Source organism: Pelophylax lessonae (assembly GCF_965119305.1).
Source record: "Pelophylax lessonae genome assembly, chromosome: 10".
Classification (NCBI taxonomy): domain Eukaryota; kingdom Metazoa; phylum Chordata; class Amphibia; order Anura; family Ranidae; genus Pelophylax; species Pelophylax lessonae.
Window position 1 is genome coordinate 90,116,099 of NC_138777.1, and position 19,765 is coordinate 90,135,863.

Genomic DNA, 19,765 nt, shown 5'->3' on the forward strand with positions numbered 1-19,765 from the left:
AACGATCTCCTCTTCTGCATGGTCGTTTGGGAAATGTTGGCAAAAATTTGGATGGGATGGCCTAACAACATGAGATCCTGTTTAAAGCGGGCCGCCGCCATCACCTGCTCCTTGATCCTATAGAAATACGGCTTAACAATGACATCTCTGGGCAGGCCATCTTGTCTCGGGGCTGCTAAGGCACGGTGGAAGCGATCCAGTTCCATGTGTAAGGGTGTCATGTCCAGAATGAGATCAGACATAAGAGTATGTACAACCGGTTCCAAATCCGTGACGGACTCAGGGAGACCCCTGATCCTAAAATTATAGCGGCGAGACCTAGTCTCTAAGTCCTCAATCTTATCCTGGGCCTGATCTAAGCGATCCTGCAAGGAGACAAACAACCTGTGGTTCTGATTGACCCTTTTCACAGTGCCATCTACCTTAGACTCAATAGTGTCCAGCCTATTTCCAATGTCCTGAAAGTCACCCTTTAGGTCGGCCGTGATAGTGGCACAGGCCTTGGAAAGTTCTTGCTGTAATAGTGCTGAAAACCTGGCTATCAGCACAGAGTCCCCAGAGTACGGTTCATGAGGTGGTGGAGGGGCTGAAGAGGAAGATGAGCCCCCCTGACTCAAAGCCAACTCAGCAATGTCCGCCATCTGCCTATCCAAAGATGAGGCTGGTGAGACTGCCCCCTCATAGGAGGCCTGGCATGGAGAGAAGCGTGGTGCTGCGGCCTGGGAGTGCTGTGAAGCCTGGGAGTGCTGTGAGACGTCTCCCTGTGATTGGGAGGAGAAGGGGTCCCTTACCTCCTCCATGTCGGCAGCTGGCAATGCCTGAGACCCTGAGTGGGAAGACGCTGGATGAGAGGGCGGAGGTCCGCCCCGTGCAGAAGCGCTGCGGGTCGCCGCCATCTTGGCTTCTGGAGGTTGTGTCCTGGGAGGAGACGGGCGCGCTGAAGAAGCAAACTGGCGTGATGATTGTGCCTTCTTTTTAGCGTTCCTGGACGCCTTTCGATTCAGCATCACCTCCGCTGCAAGATGCGACCTGTCCGGAGCCTTTTCTCTCACTCTAACCGCTGATGTTTGCTGTGGAACCGGCGGGATGTGCGGAGCACGGTCAGAACATGTCTGACGTCGGCGCCGCGCGCATGCGCACTTAAATAGGCAGCGTTAAAGGGAATGTGTCTGAATACACATAAAGCCCTAGCCAAAAGTTTTGAGAATGACACATATTAATTTTCACAAAGTCTGCAGCTTCAGTGTTTTTAGATCTTTTTGTAAGATGTTACTATGGTATACTGAAGTATAATTACAAGCATTTCATAGGTATCAAAGGCTTTTATTAACATTTACATTAAGTTTATGCAAAGAGTTAATATTTGCACGTTGACCCTTCTTTTTCAAGACCTCTGCAATTCGCCCTGGCATGCTGTCAATCAAATTCTGGGCCACATCCTGAAGGATGGCAGCCCATTCTTGCATAATCAACGCTTGGAGTTTGTCAGAATTTGTGGGTTTTTTTTGTTCACCTGCCTCTTGAGGATTGACCACAAGTTCTCAATGGGATTAAGGTCTTGGGAGTTTCCTGGCCATAGACCCAACATTTTAAATGTTTTGTTCCCCAAGCCACTTACTTATCACAATGGCCTTATGGCAAGGTGCTCCATCATGCTGGAAAAGGCATTGTTCGTCACCAAACTGTTTTTGGATGGTTGGGAGAAGTTGCTCTGAGGATTTTGTTTTTGTACCATTCTTTAGACATGACTGTGAGCCTACTTCCTTGGCTGAGAAGCAACCGCACACTTGAATGGACTCCGGGTGCTTTACTGTTGGCATGACACAGAACTGATGGTAGCGCTCACCTTTTCTTCTCCGGACAAGGTTTTTCCGAATGCCCCAAACATTCTGAAAGTGAATTCATCAGAGAAAATGACTTAACCCCAGTCCTCAGCAGTCCAATCCCTGTTCCTTTTGCAGAATATCAGTCTGTCCCTGATGTTTTTCCTGGAAAGAAGTGGCTTTTTTTTGCTGCCCTTCTTGACACCAGGCCATCCTCTAAAACTTGCCTGCTGCCATTCCCGAGCAAGCTCTGCACTGGTGGTGGCCCAATCCAGCAGCCAAAACCAACTGTAGGAGACCGTCCTGGTGCTTGCTTGACTTGGCCTCCCTGAAGCCTTCTTTACAACAATCCAACCTCTCTCCTTGAAGTTCTTTATGATCTGATAAATGGTTGCTTTAGATGAAATCTTAGTAGCAGCAATATCCTTGCCTGTGAATCCCTTTTTGTGCAAAGCAATGATGACTGCACGTGTTTCCTTGCAGGTAACCATGGTTATCAGAGGAAGAACAAGCACTGCCTTTCTTTTAAAGCTTCCAGTTTGTTATTCTGACTCAATCAGCATTACAGGGTGATTTTTTAGTCTTTTCCACTTCAACAATGACACTCGTGTTAATGAGAGAGTCATTGACATGTCAGCTGGATCTTTTTGTGGCAAGACTGAAATGCAGTGGTTTGTTTATATGTTAATATGCATGTTCAAATCCTGTGTATGTGTGTTCTAGGTCAGCAACTCTTCAACTAGTAAAGGAAGGATAAAAATGAAGTGTGCACCATCAAAAACAACTTTGCTTTGGTAGCTGTCCTATTTGTGTCCTGACAAGTATAAAAGTGGCAAAAAAAATATGGTTATTCTTGTTGCTTAAAATTATTAAAATTTTGTTAGGCTGCCCAGGTTATTTTATTTTGCATTTTATTGAAGGTATATTCCTTATTTCATACTTGAACTATATAGCAGATATTATTTAGTCTTTTTCCATCAGCATGTTTTACCATGAGCGACACAAGACTATCATACCATTTGTTTGATTGGAATTTTTATTGGCATGTTCTGTGACTTAACTATATATATATATATATATATATATATATCTATCTATCTCTCTTCTAGGATAATCCCCATTTACATATGTGTATGCTGGAGATTGAGATGTCCACAAATGACACTGAAGATGCTACTCTGGTCTGTTTGGAACAAGCTTTGAAAAGTAAACTCTCTGATGATTCAAAGAAGATCCTATCTCAAAAACGACTTGAATTTCTAGAAGACTTTGGCAGTAGCCTAGCCAGGTACAATGTCTTTTTCAGGTTAGCCCAGTTTCCCATGATCTGTAGGTGTTAGTACAAGAGCAAATTCAGACGCCCAGTGTCCACATCTGGCAATTATCTCTTAAACTGCAGATAATCTATTATCTGTTAGATAAATCACTTTTACAATTACTGTATGCTTGGGGACTTAAAGGGGTTGTAAATCAGAAAGTTTTTTATCTTAATGCATTCTATGCATTAAGATAAAAAGCCTTTTGTGTGCAGCAGCCCCCTCAGCCCCCCGAATACTTACCTGAGCCCCATCTATACCCAGCGATGTCCACGAATACCTCAGCCATCTGGTACTCTCCCTCCTGATTGGCTGAGACCCATCAGCGGCACCATTTGCTCCTGCTGCTGTCAATCAAACTCAGTCAATCAGGAAAGAGAGGGGACCGAATGGCAGCTGCGTGTATGAATGGATACAAGAAGCTACAGCTTGGCTCGGGTGCCCCCATAGCAAGCTGCTTGCTGTGGGGGCACTCAACAGGAGGGAGGAGCCAGGAGCACTGAAGAGGGACCCAAGAAGAGGCGGACCGGGCTGCTCTGTGCAAAACCACTGCACAAAGCAGGTAAGTATAACATGTTTGTCATTTTAATAGAAAAAAGAGACCATACATTTACATTAAGATATATAATCGTACCAACAGGAATGAAACTGTTTGTCATAGTGATAGCATACCCTCTTAGATGAAGTAGCTTTATTTATGTGGATGTAATTGATTATCCAGCATCATTCATCTCTGATTCCTTTTTTCCAACACACATGGAATTTATTCACAAAACATAAAATATTTAAAGTAAAACTCTTTTCTTGGAGTTCATTAGGGACACGGAGTAAGACGGATTCTGAGATGCATAGGTTATATTGCCACCTTCAGGAGAATTGGTAAACAAAGCTGTTAATCAACCAGTATAGCCGCCTATGCCCACACTTAAAATGACGGCCGAAAACGACGCCAAGCTCTCAGGAAACCCAGGCTTGAGGCCACCACGGGAATTTGCCTAAAGGGACCCCCCAGGACAAGGTACTAATGCCCCCCCATGGCGTCAGACGCTGACTATAGCACCCCCAGCGGGAGCTGGGAGGGCAGGACCTGTCCTGATAGGCCTGGGGGATCTTTCAGAGAAAACACAGCCCTGTTTTCCCCAGGAGTGTGCACACATCTCCCCCTCAGAGGTCTGCTACAGGGACACAGGGGGCAATACATCACTCACTACTGGACCGGGTGGGCTTCGTTCCGAAACAGCTCACCTCCCACCCTGAGTTGGGGTGCTGCCAGCCAAGGGGGGTACGCTGTGACTCAGGGCGTTCCAGGTCAATGCGTCCCGGCGATGCATCCACTCGCAGGCTCGTCCCCATCCACTGGGGCTCGTTGTGGCGAGGCCTGGGCAGACCACAACCTGCTCACGCTCATTGGCCAGGCTGGGAGACCATAAGGATCTAGATTATCCAGTGCGAAACCCCAGCCCGGCTGTCACTTGTACTTCACCAGGAGGATCCCCCTGACACTAGCTAGCGATAGTGAGTAAAGAGAAATAAACATTCTTAAAATAAATAAAGAAAACTGAGACCGGAGCCCCAGCAGGAAACCTAGGTCCTACTCCTTAACTAGGCAGCAAGAAACTTATTTGAGAGCACAGTGTGTCGTGAGGGACAGCCCCTATAGGCGTGTCAAGTGAAAACTTTTCACTGCCTAGTATACTCCTGTAGATGGCGCATAACCCATTAGTGTAGAAGCATTGAGAGCTGTGTCTGTCAAAGGACGTTAGAGAAAAGGGAAGGTTCGTATGCTGCCATGGATTGCAGTCAGGAAAGGAAAATGATGGTAAGTATTTGATTCAACTTTCCCTTTTCCTCACGCCAACGTAGCATCATAAATATGATAAACGACGAGCTAAACAGGAAGTGTTTCTCAATTTATATTCACAACGAACATGGAAGCTTGAATGGCTTTCTTCACAAACTCTAGGGTAGTAAGGGCTCCTGGATCCATGCTGTAATGTCTTAAGAACGTATGTTGTAAAGACCAGCTCGCCCGTCTTTTATATTATTATCAATAATTTTTTTATTAACTTTCAAAAATATAACAAATAGAACAGTAGTATTACATATAACAGCTCCATTTCTCAATAAACCACAAGGCAAACATTATGAGAACAATACATTATCTAAATAGTAGATCATTGCACTTTCAAGAATGGCATATTCCTCATACATTTAAAAAAAAATACAATGGACAGCAACGCCCCCCATCCACGCCCTGACACCCCAACGGGATCAAGCTGTGACGACGGCGAGGCAGGAGACGCAGCCGTTTTTCAGAGTTTCCATCATATTCTAATAGAAACTATAACTGAGTGTGTCAATTAAAAAGTAAGTTAGCCAACCTACCCAGGGTATACAGGGGTGATTAATATGTCCTGCAGACAATAAGTCAAAATTATTTAACAAAATTTAAATAAAATAAGAATATACGGTAAGTAAAAATAGAGGTAGAGAAAAACTGTTAGAACTAAAATTAGTCATAACACCACTTTTCTCCATTCGTAAACCTAAAAATCTTTACTTGTAAGAACATCTAGCTGTTTCGTACCAATGTGACCAGGGGGACCAATATGCGTTTACACTATTGTATGATCCATTGGACATGGCACATATGCATATATGCAGTTTGTATTGTTGAAACTACTTTAGACATAGGGGGAGGTTCTTTAGTTTTCCAATGTCTCGTTATATTTAATCTTGCAGCCAACAATACATTGGATATAGCTATCCTAGTGTGGTGAGGAAATTCTTCAATTCTTCTATGCCTAAGTTTAGTATTGCTAGACTTGGGGAAAGTTGTGTGGAAATTTATGAAGATTCTGAAATGATTTCAAAGATCACCATTCAGTATTTAGCTAGTTTTTAACACCCACAGAATGTGAAACAATGTCCCTATTTGGCCACACTCTCTCCAGCAATTGCAGAAGGAGTGTGGATACATTTTAGATAATCAATACGGTGTGAGGAACCAGCGTGAATTCATTTTGTGCATAAGTTCCCATAAGTTAGCATATTTGTACGCTTTGTACGTATAGGACATCGCTTTTTCCCATTGTTGAATTGCGAAAGTTTGGCCTAGATCCCTTTCCCAAGCAAAGAATGGTTTGGATTTGAAGAAAGAGTTCCTATCTTTAAGGATTCCATATATAAGTGATATCCCCCCTTTGAGGATTTAGCTTTATATAGGTTTTCCAACCACTTTTTGAGGAATTCTACATGATAACATCAATTGGCCCGAAGAAGGGATCTAATTTGTAGATAAGTAAGGTATTCTTTTCCTGGAAGCTGATGCTGAGATTGAAGTGTGTAGAAAGATTTGAGGTCATCCTGCTGGAATAGATCTTGCAATTTATCAATTCCTCTACATTGCCATTCTGTCAGGGAGATATTAGGGATTAACGCTTGGCATACTGCCAGTGGGAAGTAAGACTTCCCTTGAGGTGCCAGAGAATGAGTTGTTAACAAGCACTCTCCAAGCGTTAAGTGAGGCTGATATAGTTGGTGGGAGATCCACCGCCAATTTGTAGTTGAAAGATTGGGCTAAAAGTAAGTCCGGGAGGCTTATGTTCGGGATAAAGTCAGCTTCCATCTCTGATCATGTATGAGAGGGAACTGGGTCATGCCATGTTTTAAGGTGTGCCACCATAGTTGCTATGTAGAAGTCTTTTATATCTACATGTCCTTTACCCCCAGATTTTTTGTGTTTAGTGAGTTTTTGGAACGCACATCTTGCTCTTTTATTGTTCCATAAGTAGTTATTAATTATGGCCTGTAAAGAGCAAAAAAAGGAGTCTGGTACCACAATTGGTACTGTTCTAAAAATATATAATACTTGGGGAAGAACCATTTTAAAAGCCGCGAGGCAGCCTGTCAATGAGAGTTTAGATTTAGCCATATGGGACAGTGTGTTATGAACCTTATTGATAAGGGGAATGTAATTAGCAGAAAGTAGGTTTTTAGTTTTACCAGTAAGGGTGGTACCGAAGTAGGAGATACCTTCCTCACTCCAAAATGTACGGAAATTTTTGTTGTATTTTTAGTTTCAACATGTGGTCTAGGCCCAGGTTAACCACTTTAGCCCCGGAGGATTTGGTTGCTTAAAGACCAGGCCCATTTTTTCAACTTGGCACTGCATGTCTTTAACTGACAGTTGCGCGGTCATGCAGTGCTGTACCCAAACTACATGTACGTCCTTTTTTCCCTACAAACAGAGCTATCTTTTGGTGGTATTTGATCACCTCTGCGCTTTTTTTTTTTTTTTTTGCGATATTAATAAAAAAAGAGCGAACATTTTGAGAAAAAAGACATTTTCAACTTTGTCTTTTAAAAAATATCCAATATACTCAATTTGTGTCATATATTTTGGTCAAAATTTATCTAGCTACATGTTTTTGACAAAAAAAAAATCTCAATGAGCGTATTTTTATTGGTTTGCGCAAAAGTTATAGTGTCTACAAACTATTGTGTAAATACTGGAATTTATGCAGCTTTAACTTTCTGACTGCCTATCTCCCCCCCCTCCCCCCCAAAATAACCACTTTTTGGAAAGTAGACATCCCTAGGAATGTCCGGAGAGGCATGTTGAATATTTAATTTTTTTTGTCACAGGTGTTTGAAAAATGACTAAAAAAAATAAATTTGTAATTGAAATGATATATTGCTCACGCATGCCATGGGTATATATGTAATTACACCCCAAAATATATTCTGCTGCTTCTCCTGAGTACAGGAATACCACATGTATGAGACTTTTTGGAAGCCTAGCTGTGTACGAGACCCCGAAAACCAATAACCACCTTCAGAATTTGAAAGGGCGTACATTTTTCATTGCATTTTCTCACTACCTATGAGGGTTTAGGAGGCCCTGAAATGTCAAGATACCACAAAACCCCCTCAAATGACCACATTTTGGAAAGTAGACACCCCAAGCTGTTTGCTGAGAGGCATGGTGAGTCCATGGAATATTTTAAATTTTGCCACAGGTTTTGGGAAAGTTACATATTTTTTTTTATTTTTTTTTTTAACACAAAGTTGTCACTAAAATATACATTTCTCACATATGACCTGTGTATATGTGGAATGACACCCCAAAATACATTCTGCTGCTTCTCCTGAGTACAGGGATACCACATGTGTGAGACTTTTTGGGAGCCTAGCTGTGTACGGGACCCCGAAAACCAATCACCACCTTCAGGTTTTCTAATGGCGTAAATTATGCATTTCACCTCCGCACTACCTGTCACAGTTTCAGAGGCCCTGAAATTTTCAAGATAGCACAATAACCCCCCAAAGGACCCCATTTTGCAAAGTAGACACTCCAACTATTTGCTGAGAGGCATGGTGAGTCCATGGAATATTTTATATTTTGCCACAAGTTCCGGGAAAATTATTTTTATTTTTCTACACAAAGTTGTCACTAAATGATATATTGCTTACACATGCCATGGAAATGACACCCCAAAATACATTCTGCTGCTACTCCTAAATATGGAGATACCCCATGTGTGAGACTTTTTTGTAGTCTAACCGAGTTCAGGACCCTGAAATCCAATCACCGCCTTCAGGCTTTCCAAGGGCGTAAATTGATGATTTCACTCCTAGCTACATAGTTACATAGTTACATAGTAGGCGAGGTTGAATAAAGACAATAGTCCATCCAGTTCAACCTGTGTAGGTGTGTGTGACTGTAATCATCTAACATAGCCCTCAATCTCCTGATCCTTGAGATGTAAGTCTAAGAGTCTTTTGAAAGTCACCATACTACCCGCAGAAACCACCTCTTGTGGTAGACAATTCCACAATCTTGTAGCCCTAACAGTAAAGAACCCCCCACGTTGCCTGAGGTTAAAACGCTTCTCCTCTAATCGCATTGTATGTCCTCGAGTCCTCATGCAATTCCTTCGAATGAACAGCTTTTCTTCTAAGCTGAGATCCCCATTAAGATATTTATAAATTGCTATCATGTCCCCTCTCAGACGTCTTTTCTCCAGGGAAAATAAATCGAGCGATTGCAGCCGCTCTTCATAGGTAAGGTCCTCCAACCCCCTAATCAGTTTAGTTGCCCTTCTCTGGACTTTCTCCAGCTCCAACACATCCCTCCTGAGGACTGGCGACCAGAACTGGACAGAATACTCCAGATGCGGTCGGACCAGAGTTTTATAAAGTGGAAGGATTATAGTCTTATCTCTGGAATACATCCCTTTCTTTATGCATGCTAATATTCTGTTGGCTTTGGAAGCTGCCGCTTGGCATTGCATGCTGTTGCCTAATCTATCATCAACTAAGACTCCCAAATCTTTCTCCATTTTTGATTCCCCCAAGGGTTCCCCTCCTAACGTGTATTGTGTTTTTATGTTTTTGGTCCCCAAGTGCAAAACCTTACACTTCTCCACATTAAACCTCATTTGCCATGTCGTTGCCCACTCCGTAATTTTGTCCAGGTCATTCTGTAGGATATCTGCTTCATGCTGTGCAGTTATTGCCCTGGCCAATTTTGTGTCATCTGCAAAAACTGATAACGAACTACTGATCCCTTCCTCAATGCTGTTTATGAATAAATTGAACAAGGTTGGTCCCAGGACTGAGCCCTGGGGCACCCCGCTTACTACCTCAGACCAGTCTGAGTATGCGCTGTTTATTACTACCCTTTGGACACGGCCTTTTAGCCAATTCCGTATCCAAGAGCAAACCCTGCTGTCGATACCTGCAGACCTTATTTTATAAATTAAGCGCTTGTGGGGAACTGTATCAAACGCCTTAGCGAAATCCAAGTACACCACATCCACTGGTCTCCCCCTATCTAGCTCACAGCTCACTTCCTCGTAGAATGCTAAGAGATTGGTTTGACAAGAACGCCCATTTGTAAACCCGTGCTGGTTACTACTGATGATGTTGTTGTCTTTAGCATACTCTACGATATAGTCCCTTATCATCCCCTCCAAAAGTTTACATATTATTGATGTCAGACTGACAGGCCTATAATTTCCCGGGATATGTCTCTGGCCCTTTTTGAATATCGGAATCACGTTAGCCTTCCTCCAATCCCCTGGTACATCTCCTGTCCTAATACTGTCAGCAAAGATCAGGAACAGTGGTCTAGATATAACCATACTGAGTTCCTTGAGCACTCTCGGATGTACGCCATCCGGGCCTGGTGATTTGTTTGTGTTAAGTTTATCCAGTCTTTCCCTGATTTCCCCCTCTGTTAGCCATAGTGGCAAGTCCTGTGTATTACTACTAACCATACAGTCATGGTCAGTGTACCCTTCCTTTTCCTGCGTAAAGACTGACGAGAAAAAAGAATTCAGCACGGTTGCTTTTTCAGTGTCCTCTGTAACCATCCTCCCATCATCGTTAATTATGTGTGCAATATGCTCTGCCCTAGTTTTTTTGCTGTTGATATATTTAAAGAATTTCTTTGGGTTTTTTTTACTATCCTCCGCTATTTGTCTCTCAAAGTTGATTTTAGCCATCTTGATTTCGTGTTTACACTTCTTATTTTCCTCCTTGTATTGCTGGAAGGCCGATACGGTGCCCTCTGATTTATATTTCTTGAAGGCCAATTTTTTTCCCCTAATAAGTTTTTTAACGCTACGGTTTAGCCAGCCAGGTTTGGCTTTGTCTCTTCTAAATTTATTCCCCATAGGAATGCACTGCAAGATGCCTTTGCTTAATATTGTTCTAAAGCATTCCCATTTTTCCTCTGTGGTCAGTGATCCCAGGGTTTGGTCCCAGTTTACCCTTTCCATCAATGAGTACAATTTTGGAAAGTCTGCCCTTCTGAAGTTTAGGGTTCTTATGTTCCCCACTTGCCTTTTTATATTGTTATTTATACTAAATGTGATCATCCTGTGATCGCTAGAGCCCAGGTTGTCCTGGACTCCTACCTCCGAGATTATGTCTGGGTCATTAGTGATCAATAGATCCAGGATAGCATTCTCTCTAGTAGGGGAATCCACCAACTGCGACATGTAGTTATCCTGTAAGGTTTCCGTGAATAGCCGGGCCTTATGCGAGTGTGCAGTCCCCTCTTCCCAGTCAATGTCGGGATAATTGAAGTCCCCCAATATGATGACTGATCCTAGTTTTGCCGCTTTACCTATTAGTGCTAAAAATTCCAGCTCTACCTCCTCCCCTTGGTTAGGTGGCCTATAGCAAACCCCCACAACTACTTTTCCCTTATCTTCTTCCCTATCGAGTTCAACCCACACAGATTCTAAATCCATGCTCATCCCATCCGTAATGTCACTCCTTTCTAGCACCTTTATATTGTTCTTGACATAGAGACATACCCCTCCCCCTCTTTTACCAACCCTGTCCTTCCTATCACAGTTTCGGAGGCCATGAAATGCCAAGACAGCACAAACCCCCCCCCCCCCCCCCAATGACCCCTTTTAGGAAAGTAGACACCCTAAGCTATTTGCAGAGAGGCATGTTGAGTGTTGCAGATCCCACTTTTTGTCACAAAGTTTTGGAAATTGAAAAAAGAAAAAAAAAAGAATTTTCCTTTTTTTTCTTAATTTTCCAAAATAAATGAGAGCTGCAAAATACTCACCATGCCTCTCAGCAAATAGCTTGGAGTGTCTACTTTGCAAAATGGGGTCCTTTGGGGGTTTTTGTGCTATCTTGGCATTTCATGGCCTTCAAAACTGTGATAGGTAGTAAGGAGTGAAATCAACAGGAGAAGCAGCAGAATGTATTTTCGGGTGTCATTTCACATATACCCATGGCATGTGCGAGCAATATATCATTTAGTGTGACAACTTTGTGTAAAAAAAAAAAAATAGTAAAAAAATAAGTGTGTGGTAGCGTTGGAAATATTCCCCGATGCAGGGGACCAGGTTGGTCAGGACAGAAGGGACAATAATAGTGGGTGTCACGCCTAAATCCGCGCCTGCTACAGACACAACATCATCTTTGGGGGCGTCTTTGGGTAGGGGTACTCGGGAGGACATGTGAAAAATGCCTCTCATGCAGCCGGCTCACTGCATCTGGAAGAGGAAGTGGGGCAGGAGCACCTCCTGGGTACAGGTAGCCTTCGATGATCTCTTCCTGGAATTCTAGGAAGGATCCAGTTCATCCTGACACTTTGTATAGCATAAAGGCGTTCAGCATAGCCAATTGGAATATATAACAGACACATTTTTGTACCAGCGTCTGGCTTTACGGGCAACTAAGTACGGCGCCAAAAGCTGGTCGTTAAGGTCCACCCCTCCCATATTAAGGTTATAGTCGTGGACACAGAGGAGTTTCTCCATAACACCAGTTGCCGTAGTAATTTGGACCGTCGTGTCTGCGTGAAGGGAGGACAGAACGAAAACATTCCGTGTATCCATCCACTTCACTGCAAGCAATTTGTCAGTTTTCAAGTAGGCTCTCTCCCCCCGACTAAGGCACGCTTGAATAAAAATTGTCCACGTACAAATGGTACCCCTTTCCGAATAAGGGTGACACCAAGTCCCAAACTATCTTGCCGCTGCTCCCTATGTAGTCTGGGCAGTTGGGGGGCTCCACAGTGCTATCTTTTCCCTCGTAAACCCGGAAACTAACTGTATAGCCTGTGGCCCTGTCACACAGCTCATACAGCTTGACCCCGTATCTGGCACTCTTGCTGGGGAGATAGCAAGGCGGCCAGTAAACTTAATCAGGGACTCATCAAGGCAGACAACTTTTTTGGCGGTAAACAAGGCTGCAAACCACTGATTGAAGTGGTTTACGAGGGGCCGAATTTTGTGGAGCCGGTCATATTCAGGGTCTCCCAAGGACGACAGATTTAATCGTCGTTGAAATGCGTAAACCCCAGAATTTGCTCGTATCTCGCCCTGGACATGAAAGCAGAGTATACGCGCATATGGTGATTTGGGTTAGTGGACCAATATAACTGCAACTCACTCTTTTTGGTTATACCCATATTGAGGGAAAGGCCCAGAAAAGTTTTAAACTCGGATACCGTTACAGGTTTCCAGCCTCATTGTCTGGCAAGGGACGAATTTGGGTTGGCGGCGATGAATTGACCAGCGTATAAATTTGTTTGGTCCACAATAGATCTGAAAATATCTTCTGTGAAAAACAGCTCATAAAAATTCAGGGGAGTAAAATTGGCTGTTTCCACATGGATTTTAGGTTGGGCAGTGAATGGGGGAATTACAGGCACTGTAGTATCAGTGGGCTGCCAATTAGGACATGCCAGCACATCAGGGAGGGCACTATGGGCTCTACGGGCCTGTCCTTGAATACGCGGTGGCTGCGGGCCACTACTTGTGCTAGCCACCACACCAGCTTCAACTGCACTTATGGGACTCGCCAGGTCACTAAGTGATACTGCTGTGCTGGTTGTTCCAGGTCCAGGGTGTACTAGGCCTCTGGTGCTTGCCAGATCACCAGAAGGCTGAGCGGCACTAGTACTGACACTCTGCTCCATACAAGCACGCTGCGATCTCCGCACCTCAGCAACTCCAGAATGGGGTCGAGTATGCCTGGTTCTAACAGGTACCCATCCGTCGTCAGAGCTGTCTGTCAGGGAGCCACTGCTCTCTTCAGGTTCCTATACTGACCCTGATTCTGCCAGTGAGGCTTCCCCATTGCTCTCATCTGACATGGTTAGTATACTGTAGGCCTCTGCACTACTGTACCACCGTTTGGTCATTTTAGCAACTAAATTTACAGGTACAGTAGTGTGACTCACATGTACTCACAGGTACAGTAGTGTGTACTCACATTGGTTGTCAAGGACTATTTCAACCGCTACCAAAAAACTGCTAATGCTAGCAGGGATCAGGCCTGACTCTGCTAACACAGCGGTTTTGTGTGTTGTGTTTTTTGGAAGTGACAGTAATCTATTGATTACTGCACTTGCCTGGGTGGGGTGGGCTGGGCGGAGGTGCTAAACACGTGCTGGCAGGAATCAGTGCTGATCGTGCAAACACGTGCAACGCGTTTTGGGAACCCTAAACTATTGGGGACGCTAGTATAGTTCTGATCAGATCAGATATTGATCTGTTCAAACACTATACTAGTAATGGAGGTGTATGTGTGCGTATGTGTGTGTATGTGGTAATCAAGGGGTTAACTAATATTTCTAACTATGCGCGGGGGATCTGCGCTATCCTAGATTGACGCGAACACTAACTAATGTCACCTGTGACACTAATAATAGTGATAAGAAAAAAAACTGTACACTATAAAAGTGACACTGTGACAGGGCAATGAAGGAGTTAACTGGGGGTAATCAGGGGGGATCAGGGGGTTTAAATTTATTGGGGGAGGGAGTGGCGGGGACCCTAAACCTACTTGGGACAGAAATTTACTCGCTAGCGCTTAGCTGAAGTCACAATCACTCTATCACAGAAATACAGAAAAACACTATATTACCTGTATATAGTGTGCAATGCGACAGGGGGGAAGGGGTTAACTGGGGGTGATCAGGGGGTTAAATCTTTATTGGGGGGGTGGCAGGTATCCTAACCCTAAAAGGAACGGCCGCAAGCGTTAAAACCAGGTCACAAATCACACTTATACCGATATATAGGAAACTGCTATATACTGTATACAGTGTGTGTTGTGACAGGGGGTGTAGGGGTTAACTGGGGGTGATCAGGGTGTTAAATCTTTATTGGGGGGTGGCGGGGACCCTAAACCTACTTGGGACAGAAACTAACTAGCTAGCACTAACTGAAGTCACAATCACACTAATACAAAAATACAGTAAACCACTATATTACCTGTATATAGTGTGCAATGTGACAGGGGGAATGGGTTAGCTGGAAGTGATCAGAGGCGGATAAGGGGGTTAAATATTTATGGGGGGGGGGGTGGCGGGTATCCTAAGCCTAAAAGGAACATCCGCAAGCGCTAAACCAGGTCACAAGTCACATTAATACAGGTATATAGGAAAATGCTATATACTGTATACAGTATGTGTTGTGACAGAGGGTGTAGGGGTTAACTGGGGGGGGTGATTGGGGGTTAAATGTGCCTATCTACGTGTGTGTGTGTGTGTGGGTGCTTGGTGCAGTACTCACAGTTTAGATCCTCTCTCTCTCCTCTCGATTAATCCAGAAAGGATTTTGAGAGGAGAGGTGTTTACATTACACAGGCACAGACAGTATGTGATTGGGCAGGACCGATCAACAGGTCCAGGCCAAAAAGCATTGGCCTGAACCTGATGACTGATCGGTTCTGAACCCAATCAGACCATCAGCGGGGCCAGGAACGCACCCCAGATCGGCGGAAGCGAGCGACGTAGCCTGTAAGCGGCTGAGTGCCGCAGTATATATACGGTGGGCGGGGGTCAAGTGGTTAAGGATTTAGTTGGGTTGACTTTGTAGTAGGATACATATTGAAAAGAGTCTTAGACACGTCGGATCGTTTCCAGTGAAACTTCTGGGTTAGTTAGCATTAAAAAATTATCGTCAGCAAATAGTCTTATGGTGTGAACTGGAATACCCGATATGTTTGGATGTGAGCGAATGTGTGAAGCCAAAGGTTCCATAAGTAGTTTAAATATTAATGGGGACAGAGGACACCCCTGTCTAGTTCCATTTGTGATTGCAAAAGGTTGAGAGAGTATACCATCCGATAGCACTTGAGCTGAAGGGCAAGTGTAGAGCGCCAAGATTGAGGAAAGTATGTGACCCGAGAAGCCAAATTTTTTTAGCACTTCAATGAGCTATGACCAGTGAATGCGGTCAAACGCCTTTTCCGCATCCAAAGCAAGGAGCAAGGAAGGCGTTCCATGCGATTCCACTCTGTGAATAGCATTTATCACTCTCCTAGTGGCATCCGATATTTGCCTACCTCTGGTAAAACCAGACTGGTCTGGGTGCACTAGGGCCGGCAACACTTAATCTTGGCTCTATAAGTTTAGCATACAACTTAACCGCTTGCCGACCGCAGCAATTAGATATACTGCGGCGGTCAGTCCCGGCCAGGCAAAGTGACGTATATATACGTCACTAGCCTGTGACCGGTTTGTGAGCCAGGCTCGTTCACTGAGGAGTCCGTGTGTGTGACCGGCGTACCTGATGTCCGCCGGTCACACTACGATCTTCGGTAGAGAGGGAGAAAGGCGGGCGGCTTATGTAAACAAGCCGCCTGTCATTCTCCCCTGTGTAAAAATGGAGATCAGACGGTTCTACTATGTAGAACCGTTGATCTCTGTTTTTACAATAGTAGACATGTCCCATCACAGTTAGAAACACGCCCCTAGGACACACTTAACCCCTCCCTCTCCAATACAGTTAACCCCTTCCCTGCCAGTGTCATTTTTACAGTAACAGTGCATATGTATAGCACTGATTACTGCAGTAATGTCACTGGTAACCCCAAAAGTGTCAAAAATGTCAGTCAAGGGTCCGATCTGTCCGCCGCAATGTCGCAGTCCCGCAAAAAAATCGCAGATCGCCGCCATTACTCGTTAAAAAAAAAAAACATCAAAAATGACAAAAATCTTTCCCTTTGTTAGTAAACGCGATAACTTTTGCGCAAACCAATCAAAATACGCTTTTTGCGATTTTTTTTTTTTTACCAAACATATGTAGCATAAAACAAATTGGCCGAAAATGTTAAAAAATTCTGATTTTTACATTTTTTTGGGGGGAATTTCATATAAAAAATTTTGAAAAATATTGTTATTTTTGCAAAATTTACGCTTTTTTTTTGTTCATAGCGCATGATCAAAAAATCGCACAGGTGATCAAATACCACCAAAAGAAAGCTCTGTTTGTGGGGAAAAAAGGATGTGAAATTCGTTTAGGTGCAGCGTCGCACGACCGCTTAATTGTCCGTTAAAGTCACGCAGTAAAAAATCGCAAAAAACCCCCTGGTCAGGAAGGGGGTAAAATCTTCCGGGGCTTAAGTGGTAATGTCATTGTTGAGCAAAGAGATTGGCCTAAAATTCTGTGGACAATCAGGGTCTTTACCAGGCTTAGGCAATGTAACTATTGTAGCTTTTAACATTTCCTACAGAAAAGATGAGGAAGCGGCTACCCTTAACACCCTCTCAAGATGAGGAGCTAGTATGTTTTTAAAAGATTAAAAGCATTCCTCACTATACCCGTCTGGGCCTGGCACTTTGTTGTTAGGGAGTGAATCAATGGTTTTGAGAATTATTGTTAGCACGAAAGGGATATTCAATTTGTCCAATTGGGTCTGAGATAAAGTAGGGAGATAATTTTATCTAAAAAACCATTGATCGCCGTCGAGGACGGTTGCGGAATGGATGTGTTTCCACATAGATTGTACAGGGTTTCCATGGTAACTGCTAAAAGCATCCGCAATCCCCTGCGGATCTAAAATGTTACACTTTGTAACCGGATGTTGAATAAATGTGATTTTAGATTTGGTCCTATACCCTTGTAATCTTTTTGCAAGTAATTTAGTGGCCTTATTACTTTTTGTGTAGTATACCATTTTTAAACGTTTAGAGTTTTTCTCAGATTTTTCCACAAGGAGGTTACGAAGATCCCTACGTAAATTAGTGATTGTGTCACTAATTAAAAGCGTAGGAGTAGTCGTATTTGCCTGTTCGTGATGTTTAATCTCGGCCAATAATTTGTCTATTTGTTGCCGCTTCCTCTTCTTAGCTCTCGCACCTAATTGAATAAAAAGCCAACGCATAAATGCCTTGTGGGAATTCCACAATATGAATGGGTCGTCAACAGATTTTTCGTTCAATTTAAAAACCTCTTTAAGATGTTGCTCCAGAATAGTCTTGGTTTCCTTGTCCTATGTACAGTGCCTTGCGAAAGTATTCGGCCCCCTTGAACTTTGCAAGCTTTTGCCATATTTCAGGCTTCAAACATAAAGATATAAAACTGTAATTTTTTGTGAAGAATTAACAACAAGTGAGACACAATCATGAAGTGGAACTAAATTTATTTGATATTTCAAACTTTGTTAACAAATAAAAAACTGAAAAATTGGGTGTGCAAAATTATTCAGCCCCTTTACTTTCAGTGCAGCAAACTCTCTCCAGAAGTTCATTGAGGATCCCTGAATGATCCAATGTTGACCTAAATGACTAATGATGATAAATAGAATCCACCTGTGTGTAATCAAGTCTCCGTATAAATGCACCTGCACTGTGATAGTCTCAGAGGTCCGTTTAAAGCGCAGAGAGCATCATGAAGAACAAGGAACACACCAGGCAGGTCCGAGATACTGTTGTGGAGAAGTTTAAAGCCGGATTTGGATACAAAAAGATTTCCCATGCTTTTAACATCCCAAGGAGCACTGTGCAAGCGATAATATTGAAATGGAAGGAGTATCAGACCACTGCAAATCTACGAAGACCTGGCCCTCCCTCTAAACTTTCAGCTCATACAAGGAGAAGACTGATCAGAGATGCAGCCAAGAGGCCCATGATCACTCTGGATGAACTGCAGAGATCTACAGCTGAGGTGGGAGACTCTGTCCATAGGACAACAATCAGTCGTATACTGCACAAATCTGGCCTTTATGGAAGAGTGGCAAGAAGAAAGCCATTTCTTAAAGATAGCCATAAAAAGTGTTGTTTAAAGTTTGCCACAAGCCACCTGGGGACACACCAAACATGTGAAGAAGGTGCTCTGGTCAGATGAAACCAAAATCTAACTTTTTGGCAACAATGCAAAACATTATGTTTGGCGTAAAAGCAACACAGCTCATCACCCTGAACACACCATCCCCACTGTCAAACATGGTGGTGGCAGCAGCATCATGTTTTGGGCCTACTTTTCTTCAGCAGGGACAGGGAAGATGGTTAAAATTGATGGGAAGATGGATGGAGCCAAATACAGGACCCCTCTGGAAGAAAACCTGATGGAGTCTGCAAAAGACCTGAGACTGGGACGGAGATTTGTCTTCCAGCAAGACAATGATCCAAAACATAAAGCAAAATCTACAATGGAATGGTTCACAAATAAACATATCCAGGTGTTAGAATGGCCAAGTCAAAGTCCAGACCTGAATCCAATCGAGAATCTGTGGAAAGAACTGAAAACTGCTGTTCACAAACGCTCTCCATCCAACCTCACTGAGCTTGAGCTGTTTTGCAAGGAGGAATGGGCAAAATTTTCAGTCTCTCGATGTGCAAAACTGATAGAGACATACCCCAAGCGACTTACAGCTGTAATCGCAGCGAAAGGTGGCGCTACAAAGTATTAACTTAAGGGGGCTGAATAATTTTGCACGCCCAATTTTTCAGTTTATTATTTGTTAAAAAAGTTTGAAATATCCAATCCTTCTACTTTATGATTGTGTCCCACTTGTTGTTGATTCTTCACAAAAAAATACAGTTTTATATCTTTATGCTTGAAGCCTGAAATGTTTTATGTTTGAAGCCTGAAATGTGGCAAAGGGTCGAAAAGTTCAAGGGGGCCGAATACTTTCGCAAGGCACTGTAGTAGTTAGTCCTCCCATATGTAAGCAGGTTTGGGTGCATATGAGTCTTTGATAGCAATAGTAATTGCGGCATGGTCTGACCAAGTAATAGAGTTTATGGTGGATTTCTGAATGTTTTGCAGGAGCCATTTGTCAGTTAGTAAAAGGTCGACACCTGAGTACGTGTTGTGGACCGTTGATAAAAACGTATAGTCAAGTTCAGTAATA

General features: G+C 43.3%; 1 protein-coding gene across 1 annotated transcript in view; it reads left to right on the forward strand.

The window, feature by feature from the left end:
• LOC309566071 (pre-mRNA-processing factor 39-like) overlaps positions 1-19,765 on the forward strand; it is a 120,780-nt gene that overhangs the window by 87,149 nt on the left and 13,866 nt on the right. Inside the window, exon 11 of the mRNA XM_082271097.1 lies at positions 2,933-3,111. Within this exon, the coding sequence (XP_082127223.1) occupies positions 2,933-3,111 (179 nt within the window). The remainder of the gene's footprint in view (positions 1-2,932; positions 3,112-19,765) is intronic.